At 45.5% G+C, this 25,893-nt stretch overlaps 1 protein-coding gene across 2 annotated transcripts in view; it reads left to right on the forward strand.

Moving 5' to 3' along the window:
- The first annotated feature begins 397 nt into the window (after positions 1–397).
- Positions 398–25,893, forward strand: part of atp11b (ATPase phospholipid transporting 11B) — a 237,188-nt gene continuing 211,692 nt past the window's right edge. For both annotated transcript variants that reach the window (XM_072474212.1, XM_072474211.1), the window contains exons 1-4: positions 398–618; positions 8,380–8,496; positions 15,818–15,907; positions 16,692–16,772. In XM_072474212.1, the coding sequence (XP_072330313.1) occupies positions 550–618; positions 8,380–8,496; positions 15,818–15,907; positions 16,692–16,772 (357 nt within the window). In that variant the 5' untranslated portion in view covers positions 398–549. The remainder of the gene's footprint in view (positions 619–8,379; positions 8,497–15,817; positions 15,908–16,691; positions 16,773–25,893) is intronic.

Genomic DNA, 25,893 nt, shown 5'->3' on the forward strand with positions numbered 1-25,893 from the left:
TCTACACCCTCTTGTCACCATTGTGTGTTTTCATATAAACGAAAAACCAGAACAAACAACTCCTTGTTACCCAACTCCATGTTGCACACAGGAGTGATTGTGTCGGGAAAGCTACGCCGAAGACCTCTCTTAACCCTGTGGTCACATCTGACCTAATATCTCTCCATATGGCTCAGCGTCACATCCTGGATGAGGACTGCTCCTTGGCACTTGTTTCCCAACTAGGGCGAGGGCGCTATATAAATGCAAGTGTCGGAATGTGCTCGTTTCCATGACAAAGATTTCGCCTCCTCCCCCTCACGCGGCGGAAGTGAGATCTATTCACGATGACGTAATTTCCGGGGACTGGGCGCACGCGCGCGTGTTTGTGTGAGAGAGAGAGAGAGAGAGAGAGAGAGAAGGAAGGAAGGAAGGAAGGGGGCGGGGAGGGAAGGGAAGCGAAGCTGATGATGTGGGAGAAGCCGGTTCAGGATTGAAGCCGAACCCTCCTCGCCGAGCGGCCTGGAAAGTAATTCAGCAGCGAGTACCGGGAAGACGGACGGTGTCGCTATGTCTCTCTCCCACCGCCGCTGGCGGCCTACGGGAACCACCATGATCCGCTGGATACGGCAGCAGTTGGTAGGTGAAATGCCGCCGGTGTTTAGTGAAGCTGCGGGGAGGGCGGCTGCAGGTTCGCGGGTTAAGCTGCTCGCTCTGTGTGGGGTGGGTGGGGGTATATGTGTGGTCGTTGTTGGGGGGGGGGGGGTGTATGGGGATTGGGGGGGGGTTGTATGGGGATTGGGGGGGGGTTGTATGGGGATTGGGGGGGGGAGGGGGAGGTGTGTATGGGGATTGGGGGGGGGAGGGGGAGGTGTGTATGGGGATGTGGGGGGAGGGGAAGGTGTGTATGGCGATTGGGGGGAGGGGAAGGTGTGTATGGGGATGTGGGGGGGGGAGGTGTGTATGGGGATGTGGGGGGGAGGAAGTGTGTATGGGGATGTGGGGGGGGGAGGAGGTGTGTATGGGGATGTGGGGGGGGAGGAGGTGTGTATGGGGATGTGGGGGGGGAGGAGGTGTGTATGGGGATGTGGGGGGGAGGAGGTGTGTATGGGGATGTGGGGGGGAGGAGGTGTGTATGGGGATGTGGGGGGGAGGAGGTGTGTATGGGGATGTGGGGGGGGGAGGAGGTGTGTATGGGGATGTGGGGGGGGGAGGAGGTGTGTATGGGGATGTGGGGGGGGGAGGAGGTGTGTATGGGGATGTGGGGGGGGAGGAGGTGTGTATGGGGATGAGGGGAGGAGGTGTGTATGGGGAGGGGGGAGGTGTGTATGGGGAGCGGGGAGGAGGTGTGTATGGGGGGGGAGGAGGTGTGTATGGGGGGGAAGAGGTGTGTATGGGGGGGCGGAGGAGGTGTGTATGGGGGGGGCGGAGGAGGTGTGTATGGGGATGGGGGAGGAGGTGTGTGGGGGGGATGGGGGATGGGGTGTGGATGGGGGGGTGTGTGGATGGGGATGAGGTACGGGGGTGGTGGTGTATGGAGGGGGCGGTGGTGTATGGATGGGGATGGAGTTGGGGGTGTATGGAGGGGGGGCGGTGTATGGATGGGGATGGAGGGGGGTGTATGGAGGGCGTGGGGGAGGGGGTGTAGGAAAGGTGGAGGATAGGGGGGTGTATGGAGAGTGGGGGTGTATGGAGGGTGAGGGGGGAATGTCTATGGAGGAGGATGGGGGGCTGTGAATGTCTGTGTGGGCGTGGCCGGGAAGTTGGTAGAGCAGCTGTTTTGTCAAGGCGGTGTGGTGGGTGGCACTGGAATGGCTTCTGAGCCCCCGGTGTCGGCAGTTTCAGCAACAACCGGTGTGGTTTTAAAAAAAAAAAAATTATTAACTTGGAATAGGAAATAAATCCCGATCTGATGTGGGAATTGTTTGAGCCCTATCACCACCGTCGCGACTCGACTTGGTTTTCCACTCTCCTAAGTTAGCTGCCGATAACACCTGTTGATCGGTCCGTCACTGGGGTTATTTTTTCTTTTAAGGGATTGGGGAAAAGACACGTTTCACGGGGGCTCTTGATTAGTTTCAGTAAGTCCCCTCGGTACCATTGTCTTGTACACACCATCCTCACCAGTTCACACTCGGACACTGCTGCTGTCACTTCAGTGTCGCAGGCTCAGCACTTGAATATATCAAAGCCGCGCCCAGCAGACATGGAATGAACACGGTGCACGTGACCCTATAAGTGATTCATTAGGTGTGGGAATCAAAATGACTTCGCTGGTGTGTTGTAACTTTCCAAGTAACTAGATGTTGCATCTCCTGCAGGAAGTCGCCCAAGAAACTTCCCAGCTAATGCATGTTTTTTGAAGACTCGTCAGTAAGTAAAAGCAGCAAATACTACACCGGGCAAGATCTCCAGAAGGTGCAATGAAGCCCCCCCCCAAAAAAAACAGGAAAAGACTCTTGAGACCATTCATTTAGATCATAGCTGATCTATATCTCCACTCCATTTATTTGCCTAACTTGATCTTGTATCTTTTAATATCGTAAAATGACAAAAATCGTTTCCATCTAAGTTTTGCAATTGTCAGTTGGCCCATCTCAACAGTACTTTTAGGGAGCATTCTGCATTTCCACTCCCCTTTTTGTGCTTCCTGATAGCACCCCTGAATGTGAATTTTAAGGTTATGCTTCCTTGTTCGGGACTTGCACAACAGATGCAATAGCTATTCTCAGCCCTCTTAAAATCTTTAATCACCTAAAAGCACCTTCATTCAATCACCACTAAATCTTCCATACTCTGGGGAATACAAATCAATCCTCTCATGTTTAACCCTTTTGGCCCATGTATCTTTCTGACTAATGAGATAAGTGACTAATCTGTGATATTTATGCTGGTACTTGAAATAAATGTTGTCTAGGACCCTGATCTTTAAGTAGTAGCATGGGATCTATTATGTCTCTTCAACAAGCTGATAACCTTAGTTTAATATGTCTTCTGAAAATTAGCATCTTGGGTAATGTAACACTACTTCAGTACAGCACTGAAGCACCATCTTAGATTATGTGCTCAAATGATTGAAGTGGGACTTGAATTCATGACAACCTGATGCAGAGGTCCGAATGCTGCCACTGGACTGTGCTGGCACCAGGAAGTGTGGTTATTTTATCCATGCTAGTGCATGCTCTTAATTTTAATCTTTCACCACAAATCATTTAGAAATATTTGTAAGAAAATTGAACAACTTGCTGTTGTGTAACATATTTAATTAAGGAAACATCTAGAGATACTCCACAAGAGCATAATCAGACTGGATACTGAACCAAAGAAGAAGTTGGGGTGTATGATGAAAAGCTTGGTTAAGGAAGCAGATTGTAAGAAGGGTGAAATGAGTAGAGTGGTTTAGGGAAAGAATTTGTGCTGAAGACCTAGAGTGGCTGAAGTCCCAGCTGTTAATTGTGGGGTGAAGGGAGTGAGTTGAAGTGGTTAGAGTTCTTGAGAGTTGTAGGGTTGGTGAAAGTTACAGATCTAAAAGGCAGAGTCATGGGGTGATTTGACCATGAGGATTTAAAAAAATCAATGCATTGGTAAAAAGGGGGTTGATGTAGGTCAGCATGCACAAGGTTGATGGCTAAGTGGGACTTGGTGTGGCTTAAGAATTGGGCAGCAGACATTTGCATGAGTTCACATTTGTGGACGGATGAAGACGAATAGCCAGCTGTGTCAACAACAGAATAGTTGAGTTTGAAGGTACCAAAATCGTGGTATATTCCGACAGCAGACTGAAGCAGGACTGCTGGTGGGTGATAGAATGGAAGGAGTGGCCTTTGTGATTCTGGAGAGAATGAGATTGGAAGCTTGGCTCACAGTTAAATAGATGTCAAGTTTGAAGCAGGTATTGAAAACTATGGTTTTGGACTTGATGTCTAGTTAGTGGAAATTGTGGTTATTCAGAACCGGATATCAAACAAGCAACCTGCGAAAGGGCAGTGAAAAGATTGAGAGAGATGGTGCTTAAGTAAGTTATCTGCATGCTTGTGGAATCTGGCATTCATATTGGAGAAGAAATGTTAGCAATTCCATAATTAAAGGTAAATTAGATCAAGATTGAGTAGTCTGCTTATTAGATATTGTATAAATGTGCAAAATACTAGAGCTAAAGTATGTACTTTGAAATATTCTGATTCGAAAGGATGCAACGTCCTATTAAGGCAATCATTCTTGTGCTACTTAAAGGTCATGGCTTCATGGGTTGTGGTTGTAGTTTGTATTTGGGCTGTTTTTCTCTATTTAAATGTGCCAAATACGTGCAAGTTATAGTAGTAAAGCAAGAAGCAATGAGAAGCATGATCATTTACAGCACAAGAGGCCAATCGGCCCATTGAGTCTATGCTAGTTCTAAATGGAACAATCCATTCCGTTTCATCCCCCCACTTTATCCCCAAAGCCCTACACGTTTATTTATTTCCTATCCAATTTCCTTGAAACCACTGATCATCTCTACTTCCACTCTTTATAGGCCATTATCACTCACTAGGTAAGAAAAGTATTTCACATTCCCCTTGTATTTATTACTAAAACCTTAAATTTGTGCCCCCATGTCATACAGACCAGGAGCGAGAGTAGACTATTTGGCCCCTTGAGCCTGCTTTGCCATTCAATATGATCATGGCTGATTTGATTGTAATCCCAACTCCACATTCCAGCCTACCCCCAATAATCTTTCACCCCCTTGCTTATCAAGAGTCTATTCACCTCTACCTTAAAAATATTGAAAGACTCTGCTTCCACAACCTTTTGTGGCAGTTTTCTGAGAGAAAAAATTCTCATCCACTTGAGTTGACCCCTTAATTTTAAACAGTGACAGTTTGTTCCTCATTCTCCTGCAAGAGAAAATATAATTTCGACATCCATCCTGTTAATACCGCTCAGGATCTTATAATAATAATCTTTATTGTCACATGTAGGCTTAAAATGTTTTTTTTCTTTATAAATTTAGAGTGCCCAATTAATTTTTCCAATTAAGGGGCAATTCAGCGTGTTCAATTGAAAATGAAATGAAAATCGCTTATTGTCACAAGTAGGCTTCAATGAAGTTACTGTGAAAAGCCCCTAGTCGCCACATTCCAGCGCCTGTTCGGGGAGGCTGGTACGGGAATTGAAACGTGCTGCTGGCCTGCTTGGTCTGCTTTAAAAGCCAGCGATTTAGCCCAGTGTGCTAAACCAGCCCCTACCTTGCACATCTTTGGGTTGTGGGGGCGAAACTCACGCAAACACGGGGAGAATGTGCAAACTCCACACGGACAGTGACCCAGAGCCGGGATCGAACCTGGGACGTCAGCACCGTGAGACTGCAGTGCTACCACTGCGCCACCATGCTGCCCCTTGTAGGCTTAAATTAACACTACAATGAAGCTACTGTGAAAAGCCCCGAGTCGCCACATTCCGCGTCTGTTCAGGTACACAGAGGGAGAGTTCAGAATGTCCAATTCGCCTGACCAGCACGTCTTTCGGGACTTGTGGGAGGAAACAGGAGCACTCGGAGGAAACCCACGTAGACACGGAGATAACATGCAGAGTCCGCATCGACAAGTGACCCAAGCCAGAATCGAACCTGGTACCCTGGCGCTGTGGAGCAATAGTGCTAACCACTGTGCTAATATGCCACACTTGTATATTTCAATAAGTTGCCTCTTACTCTTCTAATCTCCAGTAGATGCAAGCCTAGCCTGTCCAACTGTTCCTCATAAGATAGCTTGCCCCTTCATAGTATTAGTTGAGTAAATTTTCCGTGCAGTGTTTCCAGTGCATTTTGTAATAAGGAGACTACTTTTATATTCAATTCCCCTCACAATAAACAATAACATTCAATAGCTTTCCTAATTACTTGCTTAACCTGCATACTAACCTTTTCCAATTCATGAACTAGGACACCCAGATCCCTCTGCTCCTCTGAGCACTGCAATCTCTCACCATCTAGATGATGAACTTTTTTTATTCTTCCTGCCAAAATGGACAAATTCACATTTTTCCTCATACTCCAGATCTTTGGCCACTCACTAAAGCTACCTATATTCTTTGTAGTTTTCATATGTCCTTTTCACAACCTACTTTCCCACCTATCTTTGTGTCATTGACAAATTTAGCAACATACCTTTGGTCCCTTCATCTGAGTCATTTATGTAAATTGTAAAAGATTAAGGCCCCAGCACTGATCCCTGTGGTGCACTACCCATTTGCATCCTGCCAACCAGAAAGTGACTTGACTTATGCCTGCTCTTTGTTTCCTGTTAACTTACCAGTCTTCAATCCATGCCAATATATTACCTTCTATGCCATGAGCTTTTATTTTCCGCAATAACCTTTATGGCACCTTATTAAATGCCTTCTGGAAACCTAAATAGTGTTCATCCACCGGTTCCCCTTTGTCCACAGCACATGTTACTTTAAAGAACTGCGGTAAATTGGGTAAGCATGATTTCCTTTTTGCAAAGCCATGTTGATTCAGCCTGGTTAACTTGTAGTACCCTACTATAATGCCTTTCGTAATAGCTACTAACATTTTCCCTGACATGTTAAGCTAACTGGCCTGTAGTTCCCTGCTTTTTGTGAACTTTTTCAGAATAAATAGTCCTTGTACCATTTTCTAATGAGAACAGTTTGTCGATCTTATCTAATCCTATCATAACCCTATACACCTTTATCAAATCTCCCCTTCACCTTGTTTGCTGCAAGGAGAAAAACCTACACTTTCTCCCCTGTCCCTGCAACCGTTCCCCTGCAGCCTCACAAGAGCCTTCACATCCTTCCTAATGCGTGGTGAGCAGAACAGGATCTGATACTCTAGTTATGGCCTAACCAGAGATTTATAAAGGTTCAGCTTAACTTCCGTGCTTTTTGAATTCAAAGCCTCTGTTTTTAAAGCCCAAGATCCCACACCACTCGCATATGCAGCCCCAGGTTCTCTGTTCCTGCATGCTTTTGATATTGTTAAGTCCATTAAGTCTATATTGCCTCTCTGCATCGATTCTGTCAAAATGCATCAACTCTCTCTTTTGTTTCATGCATTCTATCTGCCATTTAATCTGCCCATGTTGCTGGCACAGGCACAAATGCAATCATGATTAAGTAGATTTCAGTCTGCCGTAAATATTTGCATTGAGTTATTAAAAGCATTCAACTCTCCATATACTAATTTTGTGTTTGTTTGACTATTATAAAGTGTAATTTATGACCTGGCCATCAGTTAGAATTTTAAAATTCTGTACTGCCTCAATTAAGCTAAGCTTCGTTTATTGTGCATAAATTATTTTCTTCAAGTTTATGTAGCTGAAATCTGCCCAAAACTCCTGTAGCTCAGAGGGTTCACCTTTCTTGCAGGCCATATAATTGGGGGCAAAACTTGCCAGATTCTGTAACATATCTGCCACATTTCCCCTCTATCTCTGTACCAGCAGTGACTGTGCCTCTATACTTTGTCTCTCCTGAGTTCTAAAATATACCATCATGCATGATCTTTCTTCTCCCTGTATTTACATTGTTGCTAATAGTCATGATTTGTTTTATAATGCTGCATTTATATAGGAAACATAAATGTATAAAAGACTACATCTCAAGATCCCATTTGAATCTTGAGCATTAAAGCACACTTCTGTTGATCTTCAGAGCATTACTGTGGAACTTCTCACTTTGTGTTTCATTTCTTCTCCATTCGAAAGACTATTAAACAGTGATAGCAATTTTAGGCTTTGACACTGTGATCACTAGTTATTTTGTATTGGTAAAGTTCTGTCTTACTACTTAACCTTTTATGCTGCTTCTGAAATGTAATAATTAAGTTGACCTAACCACCACACTTTTCACTGACCACCTGAGCTCAATCCTACCACAACTCAAAATCTGCTATCTGCTTACCTATGTACTGTCCCACTCATCCATCCAGTTGTATATACACTTGTTGACCTTCGTTGGCTCTTCCAATTTTGCTCTACCAAGCATTCTCCTTTTTGCACTTGAACCATCTCAACCTCACACTTGTGCTGCAACTTAAATACCTCTACCCTTGCTCTAGATCTCCCCAACTTCAAAATGTGCCCTATCAACAGGATCTTGGAGCCACCTGCTCTATTCTTCCATCCTACTCAGGATATCTTATTGAATCTGTTTTGTTGTTTCAGCTGCAATATTACACACTTTAGATGTGGTCAGCTGTTTCCACTTGCTTTTATTCTAAGATTCTAACCTTTTATCAGGTATGGTTTGCTATTTTTCCTACAATTTTAAAGTGCCCTAGGTCAGGAAGATTTGGTTGCGAATACTATATATTCAGTAAAACATGGTGAAATTTCTAGTTCTTATTGACAGATAAAATCCATCTAGCAACAAATTTCTTTTCTTTTACAGGGATTTGACCCACCTCATCAGAGTCCCACGAGGACAATTTATGTTGCCAATCATTTTCCCCCTCATAGTGATTATATTCAACAGAAGTTTCCAGACAATAGGATGATATCATCTAAGGTATGGAGGGATTTAATGCAGCTGATTTGTTTCATAATGTCTGCTTTTTCAAATACCTATCTGCATTGTGATAGTAACCCTTGAAATTTACCTTGTGATTAACTTGGAGAAGATTACAGCAGCAGTCAGACTTTTGCTGTTATTACTTATTCAGTGTTACAAAGCCAGAGCTCAGTGTGGACAGGGGCGAACCCCTAATCCAGCTCCTTGCCTGCTTCAAAAAACAATTCAAATTGAATCCAATTCATGGTCCCCACAAGAGAGACAGATGTATTCTGTTGCAGCTTTGCTGTGGTAATTAAGCAATTTACGTTTATACAGTGCCCTTTAACATCGTAAAACATCCCAAGGCAATTCACAGGACTAATTATCAAACAGTAAAACACTGGGCAGGTGCCAAAAGTTAAATGCAAAGTTTAAAGAGTATCTGGGAGAAAGGTGGGGTGGTTTAGAAAGTCAAGCCAAGAGCTTTGGAACCTAGGCAGCTGAAGGTACAGCCACCAGTCCTGGAGCAATAAACATTCAGATTGTGCGATAGACCAGATTTATAGTAGCACAGAGACCTCGGAAGGTTGTAGGAGTACAGGAGCTTGCCGAAATGGCGGGTGTGGGATGCGGTAGGAACGAGGCCATGAACAGATTGGAAAACAACGATGGAGATTTGAAAATCAAGACGCTGCTGGACCAGGATTGGAGGAGATCACAGCGGTAGGGAGGAACAAGGTTACGGTAATTATGTTGTAAAAATGATTAAACATACAGAAAGTGAGGATATATGCAGGGCTACTTCAGTTAATCTCTGACCCATGACACAAGTACAGCATTTACAGGGTTAAAGTGGTGAGCAGTAGGTTTCTCTTCTGCTTTCCCTATTCGCCTGGTTTCTTTTCTTCGTCCTCATCTCCTAAAGTGCATAAGTACTATTTTTGTCATTGTTGCTGAATAAGTTGATTGGTTTCTTTTAAAATTAGGTATATGGTCACCTGGCCAAAGGAAATATGCTACATGAAAGCTACTATAAAACCAAATGATAAATACGTTTTTAAAATAGATTGTAATTTTTGATAGTTTAAATCTTTTGTTGATTGATTTCGGACATCAATGGTGATGCGGATTTTGTGTTTTCTCTTGGAAAATTTTACCAGAGATGATTATCTCCCATTATAAGATTAAATAGGGCAGAATCCACGATAACACAAAATTGCATGTAGTTTCTTCTAAAGAGGCATTTTATGCCCATACTGGCATTAATAATAAGGTTGTTGCCTTTTTTGTTACCCAGTTGGTGGATAGGTTCCCAATTTCTTCTTTTGATCCCGCCGGGGGCATCTCCACCGCTGCAAAACATAGCACGGGAGGTGGTGGGGGTGCGGAATCCCACTCTTAATGCATCTACTTCAAAAAAAGTTCAGAAGTAATGGGGAAGCAAAGGTTGACCAATGCAGGTCGAGTAAGAGTATTGGAGAAATTAGTGGGCTGAGGTGGCAACAAAGCCTATGGACCTGATGTCTTACATCCTCGGATTTTAAAATAGGTAGCTGGGCAGATTGTGGATGTACATGGTTTGATCTTCCAGGATTCCATAGATTCTAGACCAGTTCCCTCGGATTCAGATGGTCGCAACCCTGTTATTTAAAAAAGGGAGAGAGGAAACTGGGAATTAAAGGCCAGTTAGCTGAACATCCGTTGTAGGCAAAGTGATAGAATCTATTATTAAGGATCGAGTAACAAGGCACTTAATCGATCATGATCTGGTTCACCACCAGCGTGGTTTTATGCAAAAATAATGATAAATCTGTTAGAGCTTTTTGAGGATGACTTTTTAACCATTTACCATAACCAGGTAGCCACTTTAAGACCATAAGACATAGGAGCAGAATTAGGCCACTCGGCCCATCGAGTCTGCTCCGCCATTCAATCATGGCTGATATTTTTCTCATCCCCATTCTCCTGCCTTCTCCCCATAACCCCTGACCCCCTTAATAATCAAAAACCTATCTATCTCTGTCTTAAAGACACTCAGTGCTTTGGCCTCCAGAGCCTTCTGTGGCATAGAGTTCCACAGATTCACCACCCTCTGGCTGAAGAAATTCCACCTCATCTCTGTTTTAAAGGATCATCCCTTTGGTCTGAGATGGTGTCCTCTGGTTCCAGTTTTTCCTCCAAGTGGAAACATCCTCTTCACGTCCACTCTACCCAGGCCTAGCAGTATCCTGTAAGTTTCAATAATATCCCCCCTCATCCTTCTAAACTCCCAACGAGTACAGACCCAGAGTCCTCAACCGTTCCTCATACGACAAGCTGTTCGTTCCAGGCATCATTCTTGTCCACCTCTTCTGGACCCTCTCCAAGGCCAGCACATCCTTCTTTAGATACGGGGCCCAAAATTGTTCACAATACTCCACATGGGGTCTGACCAGAGCCTTGTACAGCCTCAGAAGTACATCCCTGGTCTTGTATTCTAGCCCTCTTGACATTAATGCTAACATTGCATTTGCCGCCTTATATGCCGACTGAACCTGCACGTTAACCTGAAGAGAATCGTGAACAAGGACTCCCAAGTCCCTTTGTCCTTCTGATTTCCTGAGCATTTCCCATTTAGAAAATGATCTATGCCTATATTCATCCTTCCAAAGTGCATAATCTCACACTTTTCCACATTGTATTTCATTTGCCACTTCATTGCCATCATGTCCTATCATATCCACTTCATTTGCCACTTCATTGCCATCATGTCCAAACCCTCTGCAGCCCCCTTGCTTCCTCAATACTACCTGCCCCTCTACAGATCTTTGTATCATCTGCAAACTTAGCAACAGTGCCTTCTTCCTTCTTCCAGATCATTAATGTATATTGTGGAGGGCAGCACAGTGGGTTAGCCCTGCTGCCTCACGGCGCTGAGGTCCCAGGTTCAATCCCGGCTCTGGGTCACTGTCCGTGTGGAGTTTGCACGTTCTCCCTGTGTTTGCGTGCGTTTCACCCCCACAACCCAAAGATGTGCAGACTAGGTGGATTAGCTACGCTAAATTGTCCCTTAATTGGAAAAAATGAATTGGATACACTTTTAAAAATTAATAAATAAAAAGATTAATGTATATTGTGAAAAGTTGTGGTCCCAGCACAGACCCCTGAGGCACACCACTAGTCACCGGCTGCTATCCTGAAAAAGACCACTTTATCCCCACACTCTGCCTTCTGCCAGTCAGCCAATCCTCCATCCATGCCAGGATCTTACCCTTATCACCATGGTCTCTTAATCTATTTAACAATCACCTAGGCAGCACCTTGTCATAGGCCTTCTGGAAATCTAAATAAATCATGTCCACTGTTGCTCCTTTGTCTAACTTCCTTGTTACTTCCTCAAAGAACTCTTAACAGATTTGTCAGATATGACCTCTCTTTGACAAAGCCGTGTTGACTCAGTCCTATTTTACCATGCACTTCCAAGTTCTCCGCAATCTCTTCTTTAATAACAGACTCCAAAATCTTACCAATGACCAAAGTCAGGCTAACTAGCCTATAATTTCCCGTCTTCTGCCTCTCTCCCTTCTTAAATAGTTTTGTTACATTAGCCACTTTCCAGTCCTCTGGGACCCTTCCTGCCTCCAGTGAATCCTGAAAGATCACCACCAATGCCTCCATAATCTCCTCAGCTATCTCTTTTAGGACCTTGGGGTGTAGTCCATCAGGTCCAGGTGATTTATCCACCTTCCGACCTTTCAGTTTCCCCAGAACCTTCTCCTTAATGATGGCCACTGCACTCACCTCTGCCCCCTGATTCTCCTGGAACACTGGCATCCCACTGGTGTCTTCCACCATGAAGACTGATGCAAAGTAACTATTCAGTTTGTCTGCCATTTCTTTGTTTCCTGTTATTACTTCTCCAGCCACGTTTTCCAGTGGTCCAATGTCTATTTTTGCCTCTCTCTTTGAAAGAAACTCTTCCTATCTTTTATATTACTAGCTAGCTTGCACTCATAGTTCATTTTCTCTCCCCTTATTGCTTTTTTAGTTGTCCTCTGCTCGCTTTTAAAGGATTCCCAATCCTCTGGCTTCCCACTAATTCTTGCCACTTTGTATGCTTTTTCTTTTTCTTTTATGCTGTCCTTGATTTCCTTCGTCAACCATGGATGCCTTGTCCTACCCTTAGCATGTTTCCTCCTCCTTGGGCTGAGTTTCTGCTGTGCCTCTCAAATAATCCCCCAAAACTCCTGCCATTGCTGTTCCACTGTCTTCCCTGCTAGTCTCCACATCATGGCTTCCCTGCTAGTGTCCTTTCCCAGTCAACTCTGGCTAACTCCTCCCTCATGTCTTTGTAGTTAATACTTTGCTCATTTTAAAGGAACCAATCAAATATTTTGAGGATATAATCAGTAGAATGCATGCAGGGGCAGTGTATATGGAGGTATTGGGATTTTCAAGAGGCTTTCGATAGGATGCCACTTGAGATTGTGCAATGAAATTAGGACTGGTGGAATTCAACATTTTCATTGATTATGAAAACCGAGAATAGGCATAAACAGGACCCTTTCAGTGGCAGGCTTTTAATTATTTCAAGATCAGTGCTTGGCCATTTAGCTATTTATGGTCTTTATTTAATGACTTGGACATAAGCATAACTTATCTAAGTTTGCAGATGATACAAGTTTCGATGGGAAAATAGGCAGAGAGGAGGACACTAAGAGATTATGTAAAGATAAAGACAGGTTTGACAAGAGTATGGCAGATGGAATACATTGATATGGACTGGGTGTCCTTGTACATGAATCACAAAGTTAAAATGCAGGTACAGCCAACAATCAGTAAGGGTATGTTAACCTTGTTGCAAAAGGATTGACACAAGTGTACTGAAGTCTTATCACCATTATACAGGGCATTTTTGAGGCCACATGTGAGTAGTGTGAATAGTTTTTATTTTATTTTCTAAGGAGGAATATACTTGTCCTAAGGGGAGGTGCAACAAAGGTTCACTTGACAAAGATTTGGAAGAATGAGAAATTATCTTATAGAATCACATAAAATTGGAAGAGGTTTGATCGAGTAGATGCTGAGAAAATATTTTCTCTGGTTGGGAATCTAGAATTTGGGGGTCACAGCCTCTGGGACAGAGGTCACAGCCTCTGGGCCAGGGGATCCTAGAAACATAGAAAAATAGGAGCAGGTCATTTGGTCCATGGAGTCTGCTCCACCATTCGATATGATCATGGCTGGTCATCCAACTCATTAACCTAGTCCTGCTTTCTCTCCCATATCTTTTGATCCCGTTAGCCCCAAGAGCTATTTGTAATTCCTCTTGAAAACATACACTGTTTTGGCCTCAACTGATTGTGGCACATACTTTCACTCTCTGGGTGAAAGAAAGTCCTAAAAGGTTTCCCCGGTATCCTTTGACTATGACCCCCTATGTGTGGACACCCCCACCATCAGGAACCCTTCTTGCATATACCCTGTCTAGTCCAGTTAGAATTTTCTAGATATTATGCGATTCCCACCTCGTTCTTCTAAACTCCAGTGAGTATAATCCTAACCGACTCAATCTCTCCTCAAAAGTCAGTCCAGCCATCCCAGAAATCAGGCTGCTAAACCTTCTCTGCACTCCCTTTATAACAAGAAAATCCTTCCTCCGATAAGGAAAACAAAACTGCACACAATATTCCGGGTGTGGCCTCACCAAGGCCCTGTATAATTGCAGCAAGACATCCCTGCCCTTGTTCTTGAATCCTCTAGTCATGAAGGCCAACATACCATTAGCTTTCCTTGCTGCATGCTGCACCTGCATGTTTACCGTCAGTAGACGAGGACACCCAGGTCTCACTGCACATTCCCCTCTTAATTTATAATCATTCAGATAATCTGCCATCCTGTTTTTGCTATCAATGTGGATAACTTCGCATTTATTCATATTATACTGCATCTGCCATGCATTTGCCCATCCACTCAGCCTGTCCAAATCATACTGAAGCATTCCTACATTCTCCTCACAGCTCACCCTTCCACCCAGCTTTGTGTCACCTGCAAATTTGGAGATCTAATGTTTAGTTCCCTCATCTAAATCATTAATATATATTGGTAATAGCTGGGATCTTAGCACCGATCCCTGCCATCTCCCAATAATTACCCATTCGGGAAAAGACCGTTTATTCCTACTCTTTGTTTCCTGCCTGCCAACCAGTTTTCTATCCATCTCAATACACTACGCCCAATCCCATGCACATTATGTGGGACTTTGTCGAAAGTCCAAATAAAGCAATTCCACTGGGTCCCCTTCATCAACTCTACTAGTTACATCCTCGTTGAATTCCAGTAGATTTGTCAGGCATGATTTTCCTTTTGTGAATCCATGCTGATTCTGCCTGATTATACCACTGTTTTCAAGTGCTGTGCTATAAAATCTTTGATAATAGATTCTAGAATTTTCCCCACTACTGACGTCAGGCTGACTCGTTTATAATTTTCTTTTTGCCTCCCTCCCTTATTAAATAATGGGGGTACATCAACTACCTATCAATCTGTAGGAGCTAGACTCTCTAGAATTCTGGAGAATGACCACCAATGCATTCACTATTTTTCTGACCACTTCCTTAAGTACTCTGGGATGTAGATTATCAGGCCCTGCAGATTTATCGGCCTTCAATCCATCAATTTCCCCAACACCATTTCTCTACTAATACTGATTTACTTCAGTTCCTCCCTTTCACTAAACCCAGCCTCGGGACTATGGTTCAGCCATTTAGAAATGAGATGAGAAATTTCTTCATTGTGATGTGAATCTTTAAAATTCTCTTGTTGTTGTCAGTTGTTGAGAAGACAGGTTGATATATTTTCTTTTGGAACAAAGGGAATTAAGGAATATGGGAATAGTGCGGAAAAGTAGAGTTGAGGTCGAAGATTAGCCATGATTTTGTTGAATTGCTTACTCTATTTTCTATTTCTTTGTTTCCAGGCCTAGGTCTCACAGTTAAAACATTTAGAATTTTAGTTGCTTTTTGAGTGACATGTAATGATAGATTATAATTTAAACCAAAATAAATGTGTCTTGTATTTAAGGCTGCGATAGATAAGATTCTGGATCAGTAAGGGAATCCAGGGTTACAAGAAAAGGCAGGAAAGTGGATGTGAAGAATGTCTGATCAGCCATGATCTTATTGAATGACGGAGCAGGCTCGAGGGGCCGAGCGGCCTACTCCTGTTTCTATTTATAATGATCTCATAAGCAAGACTCAACAGGCCTCCTAATTTGGTTCAACCAATGAATTTTGCATTTGAAACCACTTGTAATGCACTTTTTTTATAATGAATGTATAAATACTTTCCTTTACAGTACACAATATGGAATTTTATCCCAAAGAATTTATTTGAACAATTCCGAAGAATAGCCAACTTCTACTTTCTTGTAATATTTCTTGTACAAGTAAGTGTGCTTAGTAACTAATGAAAATTATTGTTATCACTGGTTGAACATGCCCCCCCCCACCTCCCCATTCAATTATGATTCTCGATTCAGACTTGGGACCCTAAGGTCATGTGTTATAACCATCACATTACTCCAAATAGCTTTGTGACTATTTGGTTTCTCTGTAGGTGATGTAGCTCTCCACCTGAAAAGCACATTCCTTTTTTGCATATAAATGAAGTCAAATAACACATTAGTCAGCTTTTGGTTTCAGCTTACAAACAATATTATGATAAGAGGACATTTTAGGCTGTTGGAATATATTGATGTTGCTGTTCTTTCTACAGATTGTTTCTTTGTCCTAAGTGCTGAGCGCAAAATTCACAAACCATTGATAATGGGCGTCACAGTGGTTAACACTGTTACCTCACAGCCGCAGAGACCCAGTCTCAATTACAATCTTGGGTGACCGTCTGTGTGAAGTTTGCATGTTCTCCCCATGTCTGCGTGGGTTTCCTCCTAGTGCTCCAATTTCTTCCCATAGTCCAAAGATGTGCAGATTGGCATGATAAAATGCCCCCTGGAGTCCAAAGGTTAGTTGGGGTTCCCGGTTGCAGGAATAGGGTGTGGGAGTGGGCATAGGTAGGGTGTTCTTTCAGAGGGTTGATGGGCTGAAATATATTCTGCACTATAGGGATTCTGTGATAAATTCTGCAAAGATACCAAATGTGTACATTGTTGCATCCATAGTAGTTATGAAATTTTAAGTAGAGTTCATATTGGTTACTTTCATCTTTTCCAGCTGATGATAGATACTCCTACCAGCCCTTACACCAGTGGACTGCCATTGTTTTTTGTAATTATAGTAACAGCAATCAAACAGGTGAGATACGAAACTAATATTCATTATTAACCCTGAAATCCTTACATATTTTGAACTTTTTTTTTTTTACTTTGGTTGAATCTATTACTGAAACCATTTCGGACTAGAAAGCGGATGGACATCTTGCTATGAAATTAGCCTTTGAGATATTTCTGAGAAACTGAGGTTGATTTTGGTTAATTTTATTCTTCCTTGTGATAAACTAGCGAAGGATAAAGTGTACCCTTTAATTTGTGGAGGGAAATCCATACCGCAACGTCTCTGGAATAACACCCAAGGCTGGGGCAGTTGGCGAGAAATACCAAATATTTCCAGCTTTTTGAGGACATTATTCCTGAATGAAGATATCTTGGGCTCATAAATAATTGTTAGATTTCCTTTTGATGTGGCACATTTGAATCCTGACATCATAGGCTGTTGTGTTTAACAAAGCATTTGCCACTGCCTCAAATACCTAAATGCACTGTTGTCAGCAACTCCATTAAGTGGTTAATTTGCCTAACTTTTTATAGAGGTTGACTCCCAAAGCTCCATTTCTGCTACCATGATAGCAGGATTACAGTAACTTCCTTGTGATCCGGATCATGGGCGGGATTCGCCATAGCCCGATGCCAAAATAGTGATCGGCAATTGGGTGAAGAATGGATTTCCTCGCCGAAATCGGGGCCGGTGCTGGTTTGACGCCGGTCCGCCATGTTGTATGGCGCGACTGGTGCAGATCATCAGCTGTGCACATGCGTGGCCTGGAACCTGGGCATTCTCTGGCCGTTTTCGGCCCAGACATTGGGAGTTTCAGTCGGCGCCGGTGCTAGCCCCTCACCGGAATCGGTAAGGGTTTCACGCCGATTTTCTGGTCGTGAAAGACCACACATGCTCCGCTGGCATCAGCACTTCGTCTCCAAAACGGAGAATCCAGCTCCATATCTTTGTTCTTTTTTTAAAATAACTTTATTGAGGCATTTTGGCATAGTAAACAACAGCAATACAAAACAGTGTGCGAAGAACAATCAACATAGTGCAAACACTAGCTCCCTCCTACAAAGACCCGCCTAACTACCCACCTAACCTACGTTGCCCTAAACCCCCCCCCCGCTGACGGTTAATTTTCCGCGAAGAAGTCGATAAATGGTTGCCATCTCTGGGCGAACCTTGACAGTGACCCTCTCAAAGCGAACTTAATTTTCTCCATCCCGAGAAAGCTCGCCATATCCGATAGCCAGGCCACTGACTTCGAGGGCTTTGAGTCCCTCCATGCCAGCAGAATTCGTCACCGGGCTACCAGGGAAGCAAAGGCCAAAACGTCAGTCTCTCTCCTCCTGGTCTCCCGGGTCCTCCGAAACCCCAAAAATTGCCACCTCTGGACTCATCACCATCCTTGTTTTCAGTACCCGGGACATTCCATCCACGAGTCACTGCCAGTACCCCCTGAGTTTTGGACATGCCCAGAACATGTGGACATGGCTAGCTGGTCCTTCCGGACATCTGGTGCACCTGTCCTCTAATCCAAAGAATTTACTCTTCCGGGCCACTGTCATGTTAAATTGAATCAGGCTGAGCCTGGCGCATGTTGCGGTCGCGTTTACCCTGCTCAACACCTCCGCACATAAGCCGTCTTCTATCTCCCCTCCGAGCTTCTCTTCCCACTTAAGCTTCAGCTCCTCGGTCTGCGACTCCTCTGCCCCCATAAGTTCTTTGTATATATTTGAGACCCTCCCCTCCCCTACCCATCCACTGGACACTACCCTGTCCTTGATCCCCCTAAGTGGCAGACTTGGGAAGGATGGAATCTGTCTGCGTAGAAAGTCCCGCACCTGCAAGTACCTGAAATCCTTCCCTCTCGCCAGCCCAAATTTCTCCTCTAACGTCCTCATGCTCGGGATGCTCCCTTCCAAGAACAGATCCCCATCCTCTCAATCCCAGCCCTCCGCAATACTCGGAAACCACTGTCCATATTCCCTGGAGCAAACCGGTGATTGCTGCAAATTGGGGACCAAACTGATGCTCTCACTTCCCCCACATGCCATCTCCATTGGCCCCAAATCCGCAAGGTCGCCACCACTATAGGGCTGGTGGAGTACCGTGCCAGCGGCAGGGGCGCCGTAACCAGGGCTGCCAAACTGTTGCCCCTGCACGAAGCGGCCTCCATCCGCCCCCAAACTGACCCCGCACCCACCATCCACTTCCTTAGCATAGCTATGTTGGCCGCCCAGTAGTAATTACTAAAGTTTGGCAGCGCTTCCCCTCGGTTCCTCTCGAGCATCAATCTCCTCCCCCGCGGGGACGTTCCGCCCACACAAATCCCATAATCATTTTATTGACCTTCTTGAAAAAAGACCGCGGAATGAAAATGGAGAGACACTGGAATACGAACAGGAATCTCGGGAGGATCATCATTTAAACAGTCTACACTCTCCCCGCTAGTGTCAGTGGGAATGCATCCCACCTCCGGAACTCGACCCTCATTTGCTCCACCAACCGAGATAGGTTCAACTTGTGCAACTGGCCCCAGTCCCGCGCTACCTGTATCCTTAAGTATCTAAAACTGTCCCCTACTAACCTAAACGGCAGCCCCCTCAGCCGACCCTCCTGGCCCCTTGTCTGGACTGCAAACAACTCACTTTTTGCCATGTTCAGTTTATACCCTGAGAACCGGCTGAATTCCCTCAGCATTCCCATGATTTCATCCATCCCAGCCAATGGATCCGTGATGTATAAGAGCAGGTCATCGGTGTACAACGAAACTCTGCGTGTTCTCCCCCTCCCCCTCTCCCTCTCCCTCTTTCCCCCCCCCCCCGGTACCAGCCCCTTCCAAGCCCTAGAAGCTCTCAGGGCAATTGCCTGCAGCTCTATTGCTAGCGCAAACAGCAGTGGGGAGAGAGGGCACCCCTGCCTCGTCCCTCGGTACAGTCTAAAATAATCCAGACGTCGTCCTAACACTAGCCTCCGGAGCCTGGTACAGCAGTCTAATCCAGTCGGTAAAGCCCTCCCCGAATCCAAATCGTCCCAGCACCTCCCATTAGTAGTCCCACTCAACCCGGTCAAAAGCCTTCTCGGCATCAATTGCCACAACTACCTCTGCCTCCCTACTCTCCGGGGCATCAAGATCACATTCAGCAGCCTTCTTGGGTTGGCCACCAGCTGCCTGCCCTTGACGAACCCGGTTTGATCTTCCATAATAACATCCGGCACACAGTCCTCAATCCTAGACGCCAAAAGCTTGGCCAGAATTTTAGCATCTACATTGAGCAGAGCGATCGTCCTATAGGACCCACATGCCTCCGGGTCTTTGTCCCGTTTCAATATCCGGGAGATGGTGGCCTGTGACATCGTCAGGGATAAAACCTCTCTGTCTCTTGCCTCGTTAAAACCCCTAACCAGCACCGGGTCCACTATCTCGGAGAACTTTTTATAAAACTCCACTGGATACCCATCTGGCCCCGGGGCTTTACCCGATTGCATGGCCCTCAAGCCCCCCAATATTTCTTCGGTCGTAATCGGGGCCCCCAGCCCGTCCACCAACCCCCTACCCACTTTTGGGAAGGTCAGTCCATCCAGAAAGCGCCTCATCCCCTTCGCCCCCACAGGGGGCTCCGAGGTGTAAAGCTTGCTATAGAAGTCCCTGAACACCTTGTTCAGCCCTGCCGGATCTCCTACCAGGTTCCCCCCGTTCTCTCCTCTTTCCCCCCCCCCCCCCCCCCCCGATTACCTTCCCTATTTCCCTGCCCGTCTCCCTCTTCCTCAGTTGCTGTGCCAGCATTCTGCTGCCTTTCTCCCCATGCTCCTGGATCGCACCCCTCTCCTTCCTCAGCTGCTCCACAGCCTTACCTGTGGACAACACCCCAAACTCAGCCTGTAGCCTTCGTCGTTCCCTTAATAGCTCTGCCACTGGGTCTCTGCATATCTCCTGTCCACCTGTAAGATCTCCTTTACCAGTCAGTCCGTTTCTGCCCTGTCCGTCGATTCCCTATGTGCTCGAATCGAGATCAGCTCCCCTCTCACCACTGCCTTCAGTGCCCCCCAGTGCTCCGCAGCTGAGACTTCCCCTGTGTCATTGACCTGCAGGTAGTTTTGCATACATTTCCTCACCCTCTCACACACCGCTTCGTCTGCCAACAAACCGACCTCTGGCCTCCATTGAGGGTGCTAAAAACTTTCCTTGCAGACCTGCAGATCAGCCCAGTGTGGAGCGCGGTCCAAAATAGCGATCAGCGATCGCCGAATATTCTATGTCTGTCACCCCTGCCAGCAAATCCCTGCTCATGATGAAAAAAATCGATTCAGGAATACACCTTATGAACATGTGAATAGAACGAAAACTCCTTTCCCGTTGGCCGACCAGCCCTCCATGGATCAGCCCCCCCCCCCATTTGCTCCTTAAACCCCCTCAGTTCTTTTGCCATTGCCTGCACCTTACCCGTTTTTGAACATGACCGGTCTAGGCCGCGGTCAACGACTGTGTTAAAATCACCTCCCATAATCTGCCTGTGCGAGTCCAGGTCAGATATCTTCCCCAGCAGCCTCTTAATAAAATCCACAGCATCCCAATTTGGGGCATATACATTGACCAAAACTACCCTCATTCCCTCGAGCTTACCACTCACCATGACAAATCTGCCTCCCCCATCTGAGATTGTACTATCCACCTCGAATTGCACCCGTTGGTTAACCAAAATCGCAACCCCACTGGTTTTAGTGTCCAGCCCTGAATGGAAGACCTGACTAATCCAGCCCTTCCTTAATCTGACCTAGTCCGCTACCTTCAGATGAGTCTCCTGAAGCATTATTACGTCCACCTTCAGCGCCCTCAGATGCGCAAACACACGTGCCCTTTTTACCGGCCCGTTCAACCCTCTAACGTTCCAGGTGATCAGCCTGATTGAGGGGCACCGTGCCCCCCCCCTCGCCGATCAGCCATCTCCTTGGGGCCTCCCCTAGCCTGTGTGTCGCACTTCCCCTGGCAGTCACCACCTCCAACCTCCTCCATATTAACAAACCCAAAACCCTCCCTCATCAGCAGATCAACCCCCCCCCCCCCCCAAAGCAACAGCACCCTGTAACCTAACCCCTGCCACAAACTAGCTATATACACACTCCCTACCTGGCTTCCGTAGACCAACTCACCCAGCTAGCCTGGCGACTCTCTACTCCGGCGCCAACAAGTCTCCCACCTATTGTTCCCTTTGACCCATCCCCCTGCCCATCAACGCCATTTCCCAAAACCAGCCATCCTCGGGCAAATGCTCTGAAGAAAAAAACACCCAAGGAACAAAGAAAACCCAGACGCTAGTTCAAATTGAATAAAACAAAATAAATAATAAGCACTTCCAACCACCCCAATCAGAACGCCAAAAGCCCCCAGCACCAAATACCTTTATTACCCTCTTTTTCCAGTGCAAACTCGAGTACAGAAGAGAAAAGAAACACAACACAAGAAAAACGTGTAAACATCGCTTAGTAACTTTTTAACTTAAGTCCAAAAAGTCCTCAGTTCAGCACCAGCCCTTCTCTCTTGGCGAAGTCCATCGCGTCCTCGGGCTCCTCAAAGTAATGGTGCCGTCCCTCGTTCGTGACCCAAAGGCGCGCTGGGTACAGCAGCCCAAGCTTCACCTTCTTAAACAGAATCTCTTTGACTTGCCTGTAGCTTGCCCTCCTTCTGGCCACCTCCACGCTCAGGTCCTGGTAGATGCGCAAGACACTATTGTTCCAATGGCAGCACAGTGTGCGCTTGGCCGACTGTAGCACCCGCTCCTTGTCCAGGAACCTGTGGAACCTCACCACCATCGCTCGGGGGGGGGGGGCAGCTCGCGGCTGCCTCGCCAGCGCTCTGTGTGCCCTGTCCACCTCCAACGGGTGAGGGAAGACATCATTTCCCACCTGCTTCTGGAACATGTCTGCCACATACGCTGCGGCATCCTCTCCCTCAGCCCCCTCCGGGAGACCAACGATTCTCAAATTCTGCCGACGGGACCTATTTTCCAGGTCCTCCATCTTTTCCAGAAGCCTTTTTTGCCGGTCTTTCAGCCTCTCCATCTCCACCACCACCATTTGGTGATCCTCCTGCTCCTCCAGTGCCTTTTCCAGCTTCTGGATCGTCCGATCCTGGGCATCCAGCCTGTACTCCAGGCGCTCGATTGATTTCTGAATCGGGTCTAAACTGTCCCGTTTCAGCGCGGTGAAGCCTTCGTGGATGACCTTCAACAAATGCTCCGTTGTTGGCTGTGCTGTCTGCACCGAGGTCCGGACATCGGCCATATTGTCTTCAGCAGCAGCTTCTACACTGCCCTTGTTTGCCCACTTCCATATCTTTGTTCTTGAGCATGTTATACACCTTTAATCACTCCAAAGACAAATCAAGTTAACATGAGGCAAAGTATTGTTTGGTTTTTAAATTGCTCTAATCCATATTAGGTAAAACTTGTAGAACACTGCTAGGTGACTTATCATAACCAGTTCAACCTCTGTTCATTTACTGTTACAAAACTCTAACTCACATTATTAGACTGTTTTGATGATGTGAAAATAGAAGGATTTTTTTATGTCTCAAGCTTTTCAAAATTCACATAAACCATGTCACTATTTACACGCCTTAATTTATCCTGTTATTTTGTCAGATAATTAACTCAAGCACAGTAGAAATTATGTGCCGATAGTTGAGATTAATCATTTCTTCAAACTTATAGATGGTTCACTCCATATTCTAAACTTTAAAAGTTTACCAACCATTGTATATGACTTATTTCATCCCTTTTTTTGTTGGAGCATCACATTTGTCACCTTCCAGTTCTAAAACGTAGGAAATGAGAGCATAAGCTCATCAAAACATTCCATTAAGCTTGCTCTACCATCAGATGTCTGATCTTGGGCTTCAACTCCATGTTCCTGCCCACTCCCCACATCAGTTAATTGACTAAGAGGCCAAAAGTCTTTCCATCACAGCCTTAATATATTCACTGATGCTGCATTTACAACCCTCTGGGTTAGAGAATTCCAAATTCAAACCCTTTGAATTGAGACATTTCTTCTCATTTCAGTCCCTTATCCTGGAAATTAGCCTTCAAAAGAACAAAGAACAAAGAAATGTACAGCCCGGGAACAGGCCCTTCGGCCCTCCAAGCCCGTGCCGACCATGCTGCCCGACTAAACTACAATCTTCTACACTTCCTGGGTCCGTATCCCTCTATTTCCATCCTACTCATGTATTTGTCAAGATGCCCCTTAAATGTCACTATCGTCCCTGCTTCCACCACCTCCTCTGGTAACGAGTTCCAGGCACCCACTACCCTCTGTGTATTAAAAAAAAAACCTGCCTCGTACATCTACTCTAAACCTTGCCCCTCTCACCTTAAACCTATGCCCCCTAGTATTTGACTCCTCTACCCCGGGGAAAAGCCTCTGACTATCCACTCTGTCTATGCCCCTCATAATTTTGTAGACCTCTATCAGGTCGCCCCTCAACCTCCTTCGTTCCAGTGAGAACAAACCCGAGTTTATTCAACCGCTCCTCATAGCTAATGCCCTCCATACCAGTCAACATTCTGGTAAATCTCTTCTGCACCCTCTCTAAAGCCTCCACATCCTTCTGGTAGTGTGGCGACCAGAATTGAACACTATACTCCAAGTGTGGCCTAACTAAGGTTCTATACAGCTGCAACATGACTTGCCAATACTTATACTCAATGCCCCGGCCAATGAAGGCAAGCATGCCGTATGCCTTCTTGACTACCTTCTCCACCTGTGTTGCCCCTTTCAGTGACCTGTGGACATGTACTCCTAGATCTCTTTGACTTTCAATACTCTTGAGGGTTCTACCATTCACTGTATATTCCCTACCTGCATTAGACCTTCCAAAATGCATTACCTCAACATTTGTCCGGATTAAACTCCATCTGCCATCTCTCCGCCCAAGTCTCCAAACAATCTAAATCCTGCTGTATCCTCTGACAGTCCTCATCGCTATCCGCAATTCCACCAACCTTTGTGTCGTCTGCAAACTTACTAATCAGACCAGTTACATTTTCCTCAATCATTTATATATACTACAAACAGCAAAGGTCCCAGCACTGATCCCTGTGGAACACCACTGGTCTACTCTCTGCCTTCTATGACCTAGCCAGTTCTGTATCCACCTTGCCAGCTCACCCCTGATCCTGTGTGACTGCACCTTTTGTACTAGTCTACCATGAGGGACCTTGTCAAAGGCCTTACTGAAGTCCATATAGACAACATCCACTGCCCTACCTGCATCAATCATCTTAGTGACCTCCTCGAAAAATTCTATCAAGTTAGTGAGACACGACCTCCCCTTCACAAAACCATGCTGCCCCTCTCAAATACGTCCATTTGCTTCCAAATGGGAGTAGATCCTGTCTCGAAGAATTCTCTCCAGTAATTTCCCTACCACTGAAGTAAGGCTCACCGGCCTGTAGTTCCCTGGATTATCCTTGCTACCCTTCTTAAACAGAGGAACAACATTGGCTATTCTCCAGTCCTCCGGGACATCACCTGAAGACAGTGAGGATCCAAAGATTTCTGTCAAGGCCTCAGCAATTTCCTCTCCAGCCTCCTTCAGTTTCTGGGGTAGATCCCATCAGGCCCTGGGGACTTATCTACCTTAATATTTTTTTAAGACACCCAACACCTCGTCTTTTTGGATCTCAATGTGACCCAGGCTATCTACACACCCTTCTCCAGACTCAACATCTCCCAATTTCTTCTCTTTGGTGAATACTGATGCAAAGTATTCATTTAGTACCTCGCCCATTTCCTCTGGCTCCACACATAGATTCCCTTGCCTATCCTTCAGTGGGCCAACCCTTTCCCTGGCTACCCTCTTGCTTTTTATGTACGTGTAAAAAGCCTTGGGATTTTCCTTAACCCTATTTGCCAATGACTTTTCGTGACCCCTTCTAGCCCTCCTGACTCCTTGCTTAAGTTCCTTCCTACTTTCCTTATATTCCACACAGGCTTCGTCTGTTCCCAGCCTTTTAGCCCTGACAAATGCATCCGTTTTCTTTTTGACGAGACCTACAATATCTCTCGTTATCCAAGGTTGCCGAAAATTGCCGTATTTATCCTTCTTCCTGACAGGAACATGCCGGTCCTGAATTCCTTTCAACTGACA

Source organism: Scyliorhinus torazame, chromosome 14 (genome assembly GCF_047496885.1).
Source record: "Scyliorhinus torazame isolate Kashiwa2021f chromosome 14, sScyTor2.1, whole genome shotgun sequence".
In the NCBI taxonomy this organism is placed as follows: Eukaryota; Metazoa; Chordata; class Chondrichthyes; order Carcharhiniformes; family Scyliorhinidae; genus Scyliorhinus; species Scyliorhinus torazame.